The following is a 15,891-nucleotide window of genomic DNA, read 5'->3' as shown; positions in this document are numbered from 1 at the left end:
GTTCCACAGTGTATCATTTGCTGTGTTCAGTTGTTTGGGGCTAGCACCATAAGTTGAACCACAGTACTGAAGCACTTCACTTGTGCAACAGAAATGTAAAGATCATGGAAGAGTCAGTGACCAAACACTACACTGTCCAGAACGGAAACCAACACAGCATGGCATGAAAATTTTGACGATTGGTGATTATGTGCTGATCTCATTGTCATTTTCTAAGGGGTTATTATTGAGCGATTTAATATGACTGAGTGTTTATTAAATCAAGAACAAATCTATGCTGTTCTATGAACACAAATGTTCTCTCCTTGGACAATGTGAGTGTCCATAAAATACTCATCATAAAGATGTAAAAGCATCCTCAAGATGTTATCTGAAATCAGCATCTATTGTAGTTACACATAGATATAAATAAGCTTCTTCAAGAACATCACATTATAGATCTAGGCCATATATGGCTGAATCTCCAAGGGCACCAAATGTGTAGTAATAAATTGCTGCCAAGTGTATGAACAGCAAAAAGATTGATAGTTACCTACATGGCCACTTTTGACTTCAGTATGACAATCTACCAAAAACCTCCTCCCCCCTCCCCACCAAACTGTATGGGTTCATTAACTGAAATCTTGCTGCCATTCAATCAACTAAGGAATAAACAAGCAGATTGCAACTCCACTGGTTTGCAAGTGAAGTTTCTGTGCAGCAGTATTGTGATCATTCATACTAAACTTCACATAAATTGTTTTAATTTATTTTCTTCCTAATTTGTGAAAACATAGATATCATGTTATCATGAAGATACTACTCCTACTGTTTATAGTTATGTAAATTAAAATTACAAAGAACTGAGAAAATTTACAGAATTCACCGGCTCGTAAGAAGGGGCACAACTGGGAAGTACCATAGACTGTGGTCCACATCTCACTGAATCTTTGCATGAGGAAGTCACCAAATTGCTTAGGTTTGACCAATCCCTGTAATGGAAAAGAAAAGAAGTTCCATTATTACACATGAATATTCTCAATGAAAATAATGAACATAACCAACAAATATCACTACAAGAATTTTAACAATTTGTAAGCTGAAACCAGGGAAATATGACAACAGACATAGGTAACTATTTTTACCCCACCATTAAAATCGCTATTTGCATAAAAAGATTCCACAATATCAAAAATACGCCTAGAATATGAGCAACTTAGAACAGAGGCCACACACATATTGACCGACAACTGCTTGGTACACGATTAAAGATATCAGTGTCAGCAAATTTTACCTCTTTTGCGCTGGTGAAATGTTATAACTTACAGCAAAGATTATATCTGCTTTTACGGTTACAGGTAATCCAGTAGAATTATGTATGATAAAACACATCAGGAAGTGTACATATAAATACTGAGTCGCTGACGTCATTTCAAGTTGTATGAAAATAATTTCCTACGAATACCCCACAATTTTGAATTAATTTCTCGCTCAATGGAACGAAAATGATCAAGCCTAAACAGGCTTCGAGGCATTACTGTCACCAAAACATGGTAATGTTCAAAGCAAATGTTAACAGTCCACCACGTGTTTCGAAAACATGGCGTACTTAGTATAACATATTATATATGTTTGCATCTGGGAATCTGTACAAGCATACCTGGTTTGTCAGCTAGTAATTTAGCACAATAGAAATTTTCAAATTCTTGTGGCTTAAGTGAAGGTGAATGACAAGAAATTTAATTTGTTTTATTAAGAGGGAAGTAACATAAATCAAAGCGGACTTCTCTGAGCCCATTTCATTGATGTCACAGTTTAAATTATTAAAAGAATTGTGTCAATAATATTTTTTCGAGATGACAAAGATAAAGCAGTCAGTATTCATGCATGTATGAGTATGTATCGTTGGACTGCTTTTCAATCCACGGTGATAACATACTTTCACTGTCTGCTGTTTTATAGAAAGACTAATTCACCAAAGTTGAGCAATAAGAATATTGTGTTTATGACTGAACTTTTGGTATGTTTCATCCTGGAAGTACTACTAAAATAATCAAAATTCCCACACAATTTTCTAAAATATTATTCATCAATTTAGTCATTTATCATGATCTGAACACTACAAAAGAGATACATCAGGGGCATGGAAATTGCTAATGTACACCTTAACAAAAAGAAGTAGCTGTTAGAAATTAAATCTTGCACCTTTAGAGTACTATGGTGGCTGGCAGCCTGCAAACAATAATTGTCACAACTTCAGAGAGAAAACATCAGATGTCAACTAATTTAAATTTGACTATAGGCTCACAGGTATTTGACTTTTTAGTGTATTTGAATAGTTCCATAAACGCCACTATTACCTCATTCAGTATGAAGTAGTGATCAATAAAACACTCAATAGTGCTGTAGATCCTGAGGCATCAGCACATGGTGACAGCAACAGTCGCAGCAGCTGAACCTTAAAATTTGTGCACTGCATTTGGCTCAGTTTATTCAGGATGATACTGTGATGATGTCACAAACTTTCAGGGGTGATGGTGAATGGTAAATGTATCAATTTGAGGTAAGATACCCCAGTTCAGAAAAGAATGAGTTGGAAGTTATAAGCAAAAATCATTCTGATGCCTTTGATAGTGAAGCTCTTCTACTGCAAGCTTGCTTTCCATATTTTGGGAGTATGCAGTATGAACCAAATCAATAAAACATTGTCTAGTAAATATGGGCTTCGAAATGTTTACCTTAAGAAATAAGAGCACTTGATCAACAGAAGAGATGCACAAGTATTCATAGCCTTTTCAATATGCACTTTAGAACCCATGTTTATTGCTGATTTTTGCTTATTTTGGTCCATACTACCACCATATGGAAAGCAACAAGCTTGCAGTATAAGAGGCCCACAGCAAGAGTTATCAGAATGATTTTCGGTTGTATATTTCAACTCCGTCATTTCCAAGCCAGGGCCCCATCCCCAAATTGATACATTTACCTTTTCTGTCATTCCTGGAAGTTTGTAACAACATCATTGAGTCACCCTGTGCATCAGTACAGCTTAGTGTTGACCTTAATTCCTCTACTTTTTTCTGCCTTCCTTCGTTCGTGAGTACATACGGATTAGGATTGTGGGATAACGAGCTGCTGTTTGCAAATGTATTTGTGAATGTATTTTCATGCCAACAGCCTTAGTTTACACTTAACAATGTGCCAGACCATTGATTTGTAATGATTTACATGAATGATGTTAACATTGCTAAAGTTTCACAAAATTTACACCTCATGATGTACAGAAATTCGCATTCATCTGATGTTACTGTATTTATACAGAGAAAAGCCATATTTTAGATGATGACATGTAAAGATGGAGGATTTTAAAAGTCTGATATGTGTTAAAACAAAATCTCTTGCAGTATCACCTTCAAAATGGCCCAAATATTCAACAGTAAACAGCAAATATGATGCCCTTTAAAAAACTCTACATGACTGTGAACCCTGACTATGAGAAGCTAATCAATAATAACGATGTTTCAACTGGCCACCAGATTCAAATACATCAGTCATAGCCAACCAGAAGATGATAGCCCTAGCTCGAGAGTATGGAAATACATGTAGAGCTTATGGTAGTAGCAGATGGTGAATTAAACCTGCCCAGTATCTGTAGCAAGGGTGCCCATGCCTGGGAGGGAAAGGGGGGGGGGGGGAGAAAGATACAGTGTTTTTCTTTCAAGAAAATAATTTAAAAGTCAATGTTACATAGAAGTGGTTCAACACTAAAATATTTTTGTACAGAGTGATTCTTATTAACATTCAAAAACCTCAAAACAACATAGATGATGCTGAGACAAGTAATTTAATATGGGACTTGTGGGGTCACAAATGTCAGAAAATACCCCAAAAGTGGATGACAAATGTTGAACACTTGACGTACCTCATCACATGTGCAGCAGTTGAGCCTGCCTTGTCTGTCTGTCACACCCGGTCATCCCAACCCAAGCCAAGCATTCATGCCAGTTTGCCTCCGGCCTACACGCATGACTTTTGTGCATGTAGCCTAGGGTTCAAGTGTTGCGCCTGGCAGATTTTTTTTGTTTACACTGAGGTAAGACTTGTTACTTTATTTACCTATCTTGCAGCCCCCCCCCCCCACTGTTTTATTGAAAAGTTTAGTGCAACAAAAACCTACCATACTGAGTCACAAGTAAATGAGTATAAGATTGTGAACTGTGTCATTGGCAGTAAATAACCTCCATTTTTCTTGACTAAATAATGGCTGGAAAAAAAAGGGGGGGGGGTGAGGGGCAAAGGAAATAACCACAAAATAAGAACAACTTTTGTTTGGTTGCAGCACAGACAAAACGTTTGGAACTTCAACATTTATAACTGATTACATTTCCACCATTTGGTGAAGTAGTGCATTGCTCAACCATCCCTTCATGTCCAAGCCTAACTGCTGCAGGCACATGCGGCAAGGTACATCATCTGGTGATGTCACATCTTCAGTATTTCTCATCTATTCTTGTGGTATTTTCCACATATGCGATCCCATGTGGCTTTCATTAAATTGTTTGTCCTATCATGACTTACACCACTTTGATAGTTTTTAAACTTTAATAAGAACCACCTCACAGCATTTTTAAATGTATACCTAGCTTTTAACAATGGAAAATCAAGGATGGAAAGTAACAATATTATGAAAAGAATATTTCCTACTCACCGTATAGTGGAGATGCTGAGCCACACATAGGCACAACAAATAGACTGTTCCAAATAAAGCTTTCAGTCCATGTGGCCTTTGTCAAAAATAGACGCCACCCACACACAGTCGCACAAATGCAACTCATACACACATGACTACAGTGTAAGCAACTGCAGCCACACTTCGTTTATCAAACTGTTATACAAATAATGACCATTTCATAAATTGCTCATATTTATTTGCAATTTATCAACATAGTTAAAAGATTTGTAATCTTAAATAAAGTATTTGTGTGTCGTGATAGAATATGAGTTCCACAGGTTGGTTAAATCATATTTAGGAAAACCAAGATATGAAAAAGTTGAAAACCTTTAAAAAGTACATTATCATTTTTAAAAAAAAGAAAATACAGAGAAGTACCAAAATTAGAAGTTATGTTGGTCTGAAAAATGTGTAAATATCTCAGTGACTACATCCACTTCTGTTGTGAACATGTTTGGAGGTTGCAAATGTTTGATGACTAAAAGATATGGTAATTTTAAAAACATGATTAAAAATGGTAACAATGGAGTGCAAACTTGTGACAAATGCCAAAAGCTGAAGGTGTAACAGGGAGAGAAAAAAATATGCTACCAATTGGTAGTAAGAGAAAACACACACAAAAAAGATATGGAAATGTGTAAGCTTTCAGAGAGAGTGTCTCCAACTAGCAGGAGGGTTGACAGGATAGGAGGAGAGATGAAGGAAAAGAACTGGTGAGGTCTAGGAAATGAGAAGAGTTATGGAAAAGTCACCCAGGGCCCTGGATCTGGGAGGACTTGTTGGACATGATGAGAAGCAAAGACTCCCAAACAGTAAGTCTACACTGATGCACTTTTTGACGTCTGTTTCATAACTCTTCCCATTTTCTAAGCCTCAACAGTCCTTTGCCTTCGTCTCTCTTCCTTTCTCCCTTCAACCATTCCACCAGAAGGAGGAGCCACTGGCTCCGTATGCTCACTAATTTCCTCACCTACTGACTAGATTTTTTATATCCCTCCACATCATATTTTTAAACATTGATTATTTTCAATGAGATAAAAGGTGAAGGTGAGCAGAAAAATTGTTACAGTACGAGAATTATGTCACATATATTGTCTCACAATATTCTTAAGATTTGTAGTAACATTTTAACCAGTCACAAAAGGTAATTTGACCAATGTTAGCAGTAGTCTGTATTTTTTTTTCCAGAATCTGTGAAATTATGGCTCAAGAAGAGTAACACCCAAAAGATATTTTAAATAAAATGGATAATCATTATTTCAATATCATTGGCAACCAAAAAATAATTATCTTGGGCAATTATGTTCAGTTTTCCATGAAAATATGGAAGGAAGGTATCAAAGTAAGAACTGAAGCCAAATATATATCGGCTTACCAGTCAGGTAGTATACCACTGCATGAGGGAGATTGGTGCACTTTTGTCTCATTTTTGAATTACTTTACCTTCAGTGAGAAGTTACATCATCAAACTAAAGGCCTTGGCATGGGAAACAGCTCTGGTGCCACAGTGGCAAATACATTTATTAATTTCCTTGAGAATAAATTTTTCAGTTCCCATCCCACTGTCTACCAGAAAATTATCCTATGTCATAGATATGTGGACAATATCATCATCTTGTTTAAAGGTGATGAAGATGACATCCACAGGTTTGCTGCCACCTTGAATGCTTTGCATCTGTGAATAAAGTGCGCTCACAAAAGGAAGATAAAAGTGTAGAAAGAGATGTTAGGCTTATCAGCAAACAAAATATCAACATCTTCAAAGTGATGTTAAGAAAAGAACAGTGGATGGACACACTTCAAGTACAGTGAACAGATGAAAAATACAATGCTTTCCAAGACACCGTAACACATTACTTCAATTTACAATTTGCAGATAACCAGTGGATCATGAAGGAAATAAATGTTCTGAGACCTACCTTGAGAGAAATGAAACAGAGAGAAAATATTGAAACCCACAGGCAGCACCAGAAGAAATACAGGCAGTTGATAAGACAAGAAAAAGCAAAATCAATTAATGAGAGACTATTTCAAAATCAACAAATAAAATGAGAGCAGTGTGGGATATAATTAACTTGAGGGGGCAAGAAAAAATACTCAAAGAAAACAAATGAAATAGAAACTATGACAGTAAATAACAAAATCATCAAGAATAAAACAAAAATTGCCAACATCCTGAATAATAACTATACAGATGCAATAGAAAAACTAAAGCATGGATATAATAGCCAAGGAACTCACCAAACTATTGTGACAGATAAGCCAAGCCATTCAATGTTCCTGAAACCACTGTTGAAAAGGAACTGACAAATGTAATGAAAAAGCTAAAAGCAAAAAAATCTGCTGGACATGATTAAGTATCAAACTACCTAATCAAGTAGGTGGCTGCAGAAATAAATATGCCACTACTGGATATTGCTATCTGCTCTTTCCAAGAAGGAGATTTCCAGATAAACTCAATTTAGTTAAAGTAGTACCTATATACAAAAAGGGAAAGCACGCCAACCCTAACAGTTACAGGCCAGTATCTTTAGTAACAGTCTTCTCCAAAATATTAGAAATTCTCATGCTAAACAGACTAACTGCTTATTTGGAAAAACATAATGTAATAATTCCAGCATAGCACGGATATCAGAAAAGGAAATCAACGGAAACAGCAATTGAATTATTAACAGAATCAATCGTACAGGCCTTGGACAACAAGATGGTCTTTCTTGATCTATCCAAGGCATTTGACACTGTTGACCATACAGTCCTAGTAAATAAACTAGATAATACTGGTATTTGTGGACATGCAGCAAACTGGATAACATCATATGTAAGTAACAGGAGGCAATATGTAGCCATTAATAACTTATACAGTCCAGAAGTTAGAAGCATTAAGTATGGTGTACCTCAAGGATGTGTAATGGGACCTGTTTTCTTCAATTTACTTGTGAATAATAAACAAACACGTCAAAATGAAATCAAAATACTTTATGCAGATGATATGAGTGTGCTAAATGTTTCCAACAATTTGGAGGCACTTCAGCAAAATACTTTCATATTAGTCAGTAGTACTTCAAAATGTCTCTCTGAAAATGAGTTAATTATTAACCTGAAAAAACTATGTACATGATATTCAAAAATAAACAAAAAGAAGAACATATGGACGTTTTCTTAGATGAAAAAGAACTGGAAGAAGTAGCTTCAGTTAAGTTTTGGGCATTACAATAGACAGTGAACTAAATTGGAAACAGCAGATAAATACTGTTTCCAGTAAGCTAAGCTCAGTGATATTTATAATGAAACAACTGGCTCATTGTACTCACCGAGACCTCTTGTGCACTGTCTATCATGGATTTTTGGAAACATACATGCGATACGGAATCAATCACAGAATGGGGGAATTCAACTATCACAGGAATGAAGAGAATATTCACATTACACAAGCAAGCCATTCGAATTATATTGCAAAAGAAGCAAAGAGAACCATGTAAAAGTTGTTTCAAAGAACTAAACATTCTAACATTTCCACATCAAATTTCCTGGTAATAGCAGCTGACATCACTTCAACTTGGTCCCTTTACCTAAACAAAACAAAAAGTGCCAAAATTCCCATCCATTTTCAATTAAAAACATAAAACAGCAACCACGAGCCACAAGTAGTCACCCTAATGAATGTGTCTAAAATAGCAGTCAAAAAGCTGACAGTTTAATCATAGTATATGCCACAGTCTCACATCCAGAAATTTTTTATTGAAATCGATTCCAGTCGCAAAAGCCTATACTCTTACATGCTGTAATTTCAGAACACATGAGAGAGGCAATGAATATGAAGTTTTAGTTGAATCAGTGTCATCTGTAATTACCAATACAGTTACCAACATTATGCATCACATATATCACTCGATTTTAATCAAGCGAAGGAACAAGTTGACTTTATTAATGAACACTGCACAGTGGATTGTCTGCAAGTTGTGAGCAAAGGTACAGAATACAGCAGTGAGTCTGTTACCACTCTGCAAGGAATTCAAAGTTTCTGAGAAATATTTTACACTCAGTTTCAACAAAAATCTACCAACAGTTCTTGAAAAACAGAGCATTGATTCAGCCTATGTTAGTACATCAACAGATGTATTACTTACTGCGACAGCTTTTATTTAAGACCGTTGAGATAGTGGGAAATTCAGAAATTAAAATGGAGTCAATTACTGAAGCTATTCAAAACATCTCAAGAAGAAACTTTCAGACCTATAATATAGCAAAAGCAATAAGAAACAACTGTTAATATAACACTCCTGCATCATTTCCAATTTTCCTTATAACATTGTACTGTTTGCTCCCAGTGCAAATAGACTTCAGCAACTGCTGGGGGAAACAAGTTTTTCAAAGTAACCTGAAAAACAATTACACAGACTGTACACAAAGTAGTGGTACGTTAGTGAGCTGCCGTCTATGTTAACACAAGTAAAGGCCTATAGGATGAGCTTGTACAGCGAGCACGGACGGTAATGAGACAATCTGCTGCAGTGAGTAGATCATTGAAAAGTCACAGCAGTAGTGCAACAGCCCTAACATCATGTTTACAAAGACAGAGCAACACTCTTAGCTCAAAACTGAAGTGGCACGAGCTTGGTATACGCAAGAATGTTTCCAGGAACTATGTGACACATGTTGTGACAGAGTGTTGCCTTACGCCTTACAGCACTGTTGCATGATTGGTTAAAAGTGTCCTTTTTGAGCAGAGATGCAGTTAAAGATCAAACCTGTACAGGACAACTCCATGTGGAGGACAGTACAGTTCAACTCCTCGCTTCTTTGTGGTACACTGACAGCATATGAGTTATCAGCAGATGTCAAAGTATATCAGCAGAAGTCTGAGTATTCCACAGAACTGGTCTCCACATTCTGGGGCAATACTCTGAGGTACCACAAAATTTCAGCACACTGGATAAGCTGTGAAATACCACAGGGAAGGTGACAACTTTCTTCAGCGCATCATCACGGTCAACAAAACCTGGGCATGCTTGTATGAACAAAACATGAAGTACCTATCCAGTGAATAGAGGTATTCCAGTTCTCCTCATCCACAGAAACTGCTTGCTACATCAAGTGCTGTGAAGATGATATCCATTGTTAATTATCACACCGATGGGGTAGTACTCCATCATGTTGTACCACCAAGGGTGACAGTAGATGCTGTCTACTACTTCACATTCCACTAACACCATCATCATCCAGCACTCAGATGAAAGCAATGACATTTCATGGAACAGCACCCCATCATTCCGCTGACCAGGACCCCCTGCACCACTAGCAATGGGAAGTCTGAAACATCCACCTTACTAACTTAACATGAGTACCTGCGATTACGATCTCTTTGCCAGAGTGAAAGAACCATTGCAAGTGATCCAGTACAACATCAGATGGCATTATCCATGCCATATTGGGATCAATACAGGACATCAACAGGTGCAGATGTGCTTTCTGAACATTTGGAAAAAGCACATAAATAACAGGGGCAATTGTATTGAAGGTGTGTAACTGTAAGTACCTCTGTCAATTAAGTCATTTCACAGAAAAACAATAGTTCTCATTACTTTTTATCTACCTATGTATAATAAGATTCTGATAATGTGTAATCAACACAGTGAAAAGAATAATGAACAAATAGACAATGCAGTTACAGAGTGAGTTGATTAACTTTTGTATTTAGGCCAGTACAACTGTGACAGGATGAACTGGAAAGGAATAAACAGATGAATAAAAATGGGCTATAGCAATTTAGGTAAAGTAACCATTTTATATCAGAAAGGAAAAATTCAGTCTGTGTGTATTTTCTGTTTTGACTTACAAAAATGAAACATAGACTTTTAATGCAAAAAAATATCCAAAAATGGTGGCTGCTCAATGAGCAATGTATAAAGTAATGTTGAAAATAACTAAAAAATGAGAAAACAAGCCAATGAGTCAGAAAACAAACAGGTATGGAATGTGCAATTATGAAAGTTATAAAAATAATGTGGTGTGGACAGGGTATGATGCCACTTGAATAAATCTTTAGTTTTGGATTTGGAGAGACAAGTGGCTAACGGAAAGTCGGAGAACACACAAGATAACATGCAGAAGCAACATGAATGCATATAGCTAAAAACCATAATGCATACAGGAGTCTAGAGGTGGCCTGTAAGGACCAGTGGAAGTTATATGACTGTTGATGGTGATATCAAATTCCACTTTAATAAACTGACTTTTAATTTATGACACACAGAGTATTAAAGATTAAATATACTAGCACCTAAGTGGTAGAAATTCTGAAGTTTTTAGAAACACCTCTGGAGATGAGCTGAAAAGCTGGGGCAATGTTGTCAGCAGGTACAACGTAGCACTCCCCACTCTCTCTCTCTCTCTCTCTCTCTCTCTCTCTCTCTCTCTCTCTGTGTGTGTGTGTGTGTGTGTGTGTGTGTGTGTGTGTGTGTGTGTGTGTGTGTGTGTCATTTTTGTATTATTTAGCTATGAAGAAGGACACTGTTTTTAAGCTCAGTATCATTTTCAGTCCTGTTTATGTGCCTGTCAACCACTGAGGCTCAACTGTGCAACTGTGAGTTGTCAGTGATACACCTTCCATTATTTGTATTACAGCTGGACCATTCAAATATTACATTCAAACTTCTCTATGATGTTTGAACATCAATGCCACATAATATTCTTATTGCTCATTTTTTTAAACCAAGCTGGTGTTGTGCCCCCTTAAAAAAATTTCCACTAGATATTAGGTTATCTTTAAGGTAATTACAGAATAAAAAGTAATAACTAATTGCCAGCATTTTTAGAGCGGCAATCTGTACCCCTCTTTTTACACAAACAGAATTGTTTCTCCACTGCACACAAATGTTTTATCTTACGATGCACATTCTGGCATTCCCCCTGATGCACTGAAAATTTATCGTATTTTCATGTATCATATTTTCAGTGTTTAGCCCTCAATGAATACAAAATTGAACACAACATATCACACACAGATGGTCACAAATAAGAAATAATTTTCCATATTTCCAAGGAGCAGAAAGAATTTTCTTTGCTGATGGTACAAGTATCACATAATGATGCCTAATCAAGTAACTTCAACACATGAAAGAGTAGATAATCTTGAAAACTTTTTAGTGGTCCCCACAAATGAACTTTCATGGACTTCAGATAAACTATAATACATGCAATTCAGTAATGTACTAGGTGCAACCAGTGGATGCCTAGATTAGGGCCAGGAGCATAGTTATGTTTTTCATGTAACTATGTTGTCAGTGCTTGATGTGAGGTATTGTGGGATGTAAAGAGGGTGTCTCAGCTGCCAAGTCTATGTAATCAATGAGAGAGCTGCTGACAAACAGTGTGTTTCAAAGGAATATTGTCACAGTCTGTCGACAACATAGGAATGGAAAAAAAACTTAACACCAAAAAATAATTAATGTTGAGTAATGAAATTTTCAGGAATACAAAGAAGGTTGTATGCATGGAAGAACCCTGCAGATACTAAAAGGTATCAGATAGATTATATAATGATAAGACAGAGATTTAGGAACCAGGTTTTAAATTGTAAGACATTTCCAGGGGCAGATGTGGACTCTGACCACAATCTATTGGTTATGAACTGTAGAGTAAAACTGAAGAAACTGTGAAAAGATGGGAATTTAAGGAGATGGTACCTGGATAAACTGAAAGAACCAGAGGATGGCTAAGCAGGGATGGCTAGAGGACGAATGTAAGGATGTAAAGGCTTATCTCACTAGGGGTACGATAGATACTGCCTACCGGAAAATTAAAGAGACCTTTGGAGAAAAGAGAACGACTTGTGTGAATATCAAGAGCTCAGATGTAAACCCAGCTCCAAGCAAAGAAGGAACAGAAAGGTGGAAGGAGTATATAGAGGGTCTATACAAGGGCGATGTACTTGAGGGCAATATTATGGAAATGGAAGAGGATGTAGATGAAGATGAAATGGGAGATACGATACTGTGTGAAGAGTTTGACAGAGCACTGAAAGACCTGAGTCGAAACAAGGCCCCCGGAGTAGACAACATTCCATTAGAACTACTGACAGCCTTGGGAGAGCCAGTCCTGACAAAACTCTACCATCTGGTGAGCAAGATGTATGAAACAGGCAAAATACCCTCAGACTTCAAGAAGAATATAATAATTCCAATCCCAAAGAGAGCTGGTGTTGACAGATGTGAAAATTACCGAACTATGAGTTTAATAAGTCACAGCTGCAAAACACTAATGTGAATTCTTTACAGACGAATGGAAAAACTGATAGAAGCCGACCTCAGGGAAGATTAGTTTGGATTCTGTAGAAATGCTGGAACTCGTGAGGCGATACTGACCCTACAACTTATCTTAGAAGAAAGATTAAGGAAAGGCAAACCTACGTTTCTAGCATTTGTAGACTTAGAGAAAGCTTTTGACAATATTGATTGGAATACTCTCTTTCAAATTCTGAAGGTGGCAGGGGTAAATTACAGGGAGCGAAAGGCTATTTACAATTTGTACAGAAAGCAGATGGCACTTATAAGAGTCGAGGGGTATGAAAGGGAAGCAGTGGTTGGGAAGGGAGTGAGACAGGGTTGTAGCCTATCCCCGATGTTATTCAATTTGTATACTGAGCAAGCAATAAAGGAAACAAAAGAAAAGTTCGGAGTAGGAATTAAAATCCATGGAGAAGAAACAAAAACGAGGTTCGCCGATGACATTGTTATTCTGTCAGAGACAGCAAAGGACTTGGAAGAGCTGTCAGAGACAGCAAAGGACTTGAAAGAGCAGTTGAACGGAATGGACAGTGTCTTGAAAGGAGGGTATAAGATGAACATCAACAAAAGCACAACGAGGATAATGGAATGTAGTGTAATTAAGTCGGGTAATGCTGAGGGAATTAGATTAGGGAATGAGACAGTTAAAGTAGTAAAGGAGTTTTGCTATTTGGGGAGCAAAGTAACTGATGATGGTCGAAGTAGAGAGGATATAAAATGTAGACTGGCAATGGCAAGGAAAGCGTTTCTGAAGAAGAGAAATTTGTTAACATCGAGTATCGATTTAAGTGTCAGGAAGTCGTTTCTGAAAGTATTTGTATGGAGTGTAGCCATGTATGGAAGTGAAATGTGGACGATAAATAGTTTGGACAAGAAGAGAATAGAAGTTTTCGAAATGTGGTGCTACAGAAGAATGCTGAAGATTAGATGGGTAGATCACATAACTAATGAGGAGGTACTGAATAGAATTGGGGAGAAGAGACATTTGTGGCACAACTTGACTAGAAGAAGGGATTGGTTGGTAGGACATGTTCTGAGACATCGAGGGATCACCAATTTAGTATTGGAGGGCAGCGTGGAGGGTAAAAATCGTTGAGGGAGACCAAGAGATGAATACACTAAGCAGATTCAGAAGGATGTAGGCTGCAGTAAGTACTGGGAGATGAAGAAGCCTGCACTGGGTAGAGTAGCATGGAGAGCTGCATCAAACCAGTCTCGGGACTGAGGACCACAACAACAACAACAACAACAAAAACAACACTTATCTAGGTATCATAGTTAAGTGATTAGTATTGCAAGGTCACAAGTTAAAGTAAATGTGATATAAGCCATTGAAAATGTGAAATGCTGGTACATTAACCCTTTCAGATCCTCCAGCTACAACTGTGTTCATTAACTTTCACTATGTCTTAAGTGCTACAAAAGTATTTTTTCCACAATGAATGCCTGAGGTACACATTTGTGAATGTTTAACATCTTCATCATGCACAAGTACTGCCAACTTTTGGGCATCACTATGAAAATATCAGCAACTCAATGTGGCAATGTGCAGTAGCTCATGTCTACCAGAATACATGGATGTCACTGGTTTGTTATATTCCAGTGTATAATTTAATACTGCTATTGTTATTTTGCATGGTAATTATTGAATAATTATTTTATTATTTATTACAATAAATAATGTTTCATAATTAGTTATTTTAGTCTGGAAGGTAGGTTTTGAAAACAGGTATACATTTCATATAAATCTTGAATCCCAAATCATTAAAAAATCACCTAAGAGCATTACCACATACAAAAACTTTTCCTTCTTCCAGAAAAAAATCAGATCTAAAAGCCTGTGTAACTACCAGAATGTTGAATGCAAGCACGCAGATGTACATCCATTGTGTTGCACAGGTACCGAATGTCAATTTGTGGAACAGAGTTCCATGCCTATTGCACTTGCTCGATCAATACAGGGATTGTAAATGCCATTTATGGAGTTGTCATCTGATTATTTTCCATCAGCCAATGCAATATTTTGACACTCTGTAGAGTTTGTTGGGTTACAATAGCAGTATTTGGGCGAGTGTTATCCTGTTGGGAACCACCCTCTCGAATATTTTTCATTAATGGCAGCACAACATGTCAAATCATGAGATTGATGTCCAGATTTACAGTCAGGGAGCGTGACATAACCATGAGAGTCATGCGCCAAACCATAACTCCATCTATAGATCCAATTTATCTAGCACGCAGACAGGTTCCTTCCAGACCCTGAACTGGTCCCCTTCTAACAAACACACAGCCATTACTGGCACCAAGGCAGAACCAGCTTACATTAGAAAACATGAAAAATCTCCATTCTGCCTTCCAACGTGCACTCTCTTGATACCACTGATGCCACAGATGGTGGTGGTTTGGGGTCAGTGGAATGCACTGTTACAGAGCATCTGGCTCAGAACTATCTTTGAAGTAATCAATCTATAACAGTTCATTGTGCCACTGTTGGTGCCAACTGCTGCTGAAGTTGCTGCTGCAGATGCAGTGCAATGTTCCAGAGCCATACAATGAACACGACAGTCTTCCACATAAGTAGTGCCACATGTTCATCAGGAGTGTGGTCTTCCTGCGACTGTACATTCTCGTGACTACTGCTGCCACAAATCATGTACAGTGGCTACATTCCTGCCATGTCTTTCTGCAATATTACAGATGGAACATCCAGCTTCTTGTACCCCTAGTACACAACTGTGTTCAAACTCGGTGAGGTGTTGAGAATGGCATCTTCATCGCCTTAAAGGCATTCTTGACGATCATCATCTCACCGTGTCGTATCTCAAAGGTAACTAACACTCATGACCACTGCAGCATGTATTTAAAGCTAATCTTATTTGCAACCTCATAATGGCG

The 15,891-nt window shown here is 37.3% G+C and overlaps 1 protein-coding gene across 1 annotated transcript in view; it reads right to left on the bottom strand.

The window, feature by feature from the left end:
- LOC126267762 (probable RNA-binding protein 46) overlaps positions 1-15,891 on the bottom strand; it is a 158,853-nt gene that overhangs the window by 49,249 nt on the left and 93,713 nt on the right. Inside the window, exon 4 of the mRNA XM_049973065.1 lies at positions 857-971. Within this exon, the coding sequence (XP_049829022.1) occupies positions 857-971 (115 nt within the window). The remainder of the gene's footprint in view (positions 1-856; positions 972-15,891) is intronic.

Source organism: Schistocerca gregaria, chromosome 4 (genome assembly GCF_023897955.1).
Source record: "Schistocerca gregaria isolate iqSchGreg1 chromosome 4, iqSchGreg1.2, whole genome shotgun sequence".
NCBI classification, from domain to species: Eukaryota; Metazoa; Arthropoda; class Insecta; order Orthoptera; family Acrididae; genus Schistocerca; species Schistocerca gregaria.
This window is presented reverse-complemented; position numbering and strand designations above follow the sequence as displayed.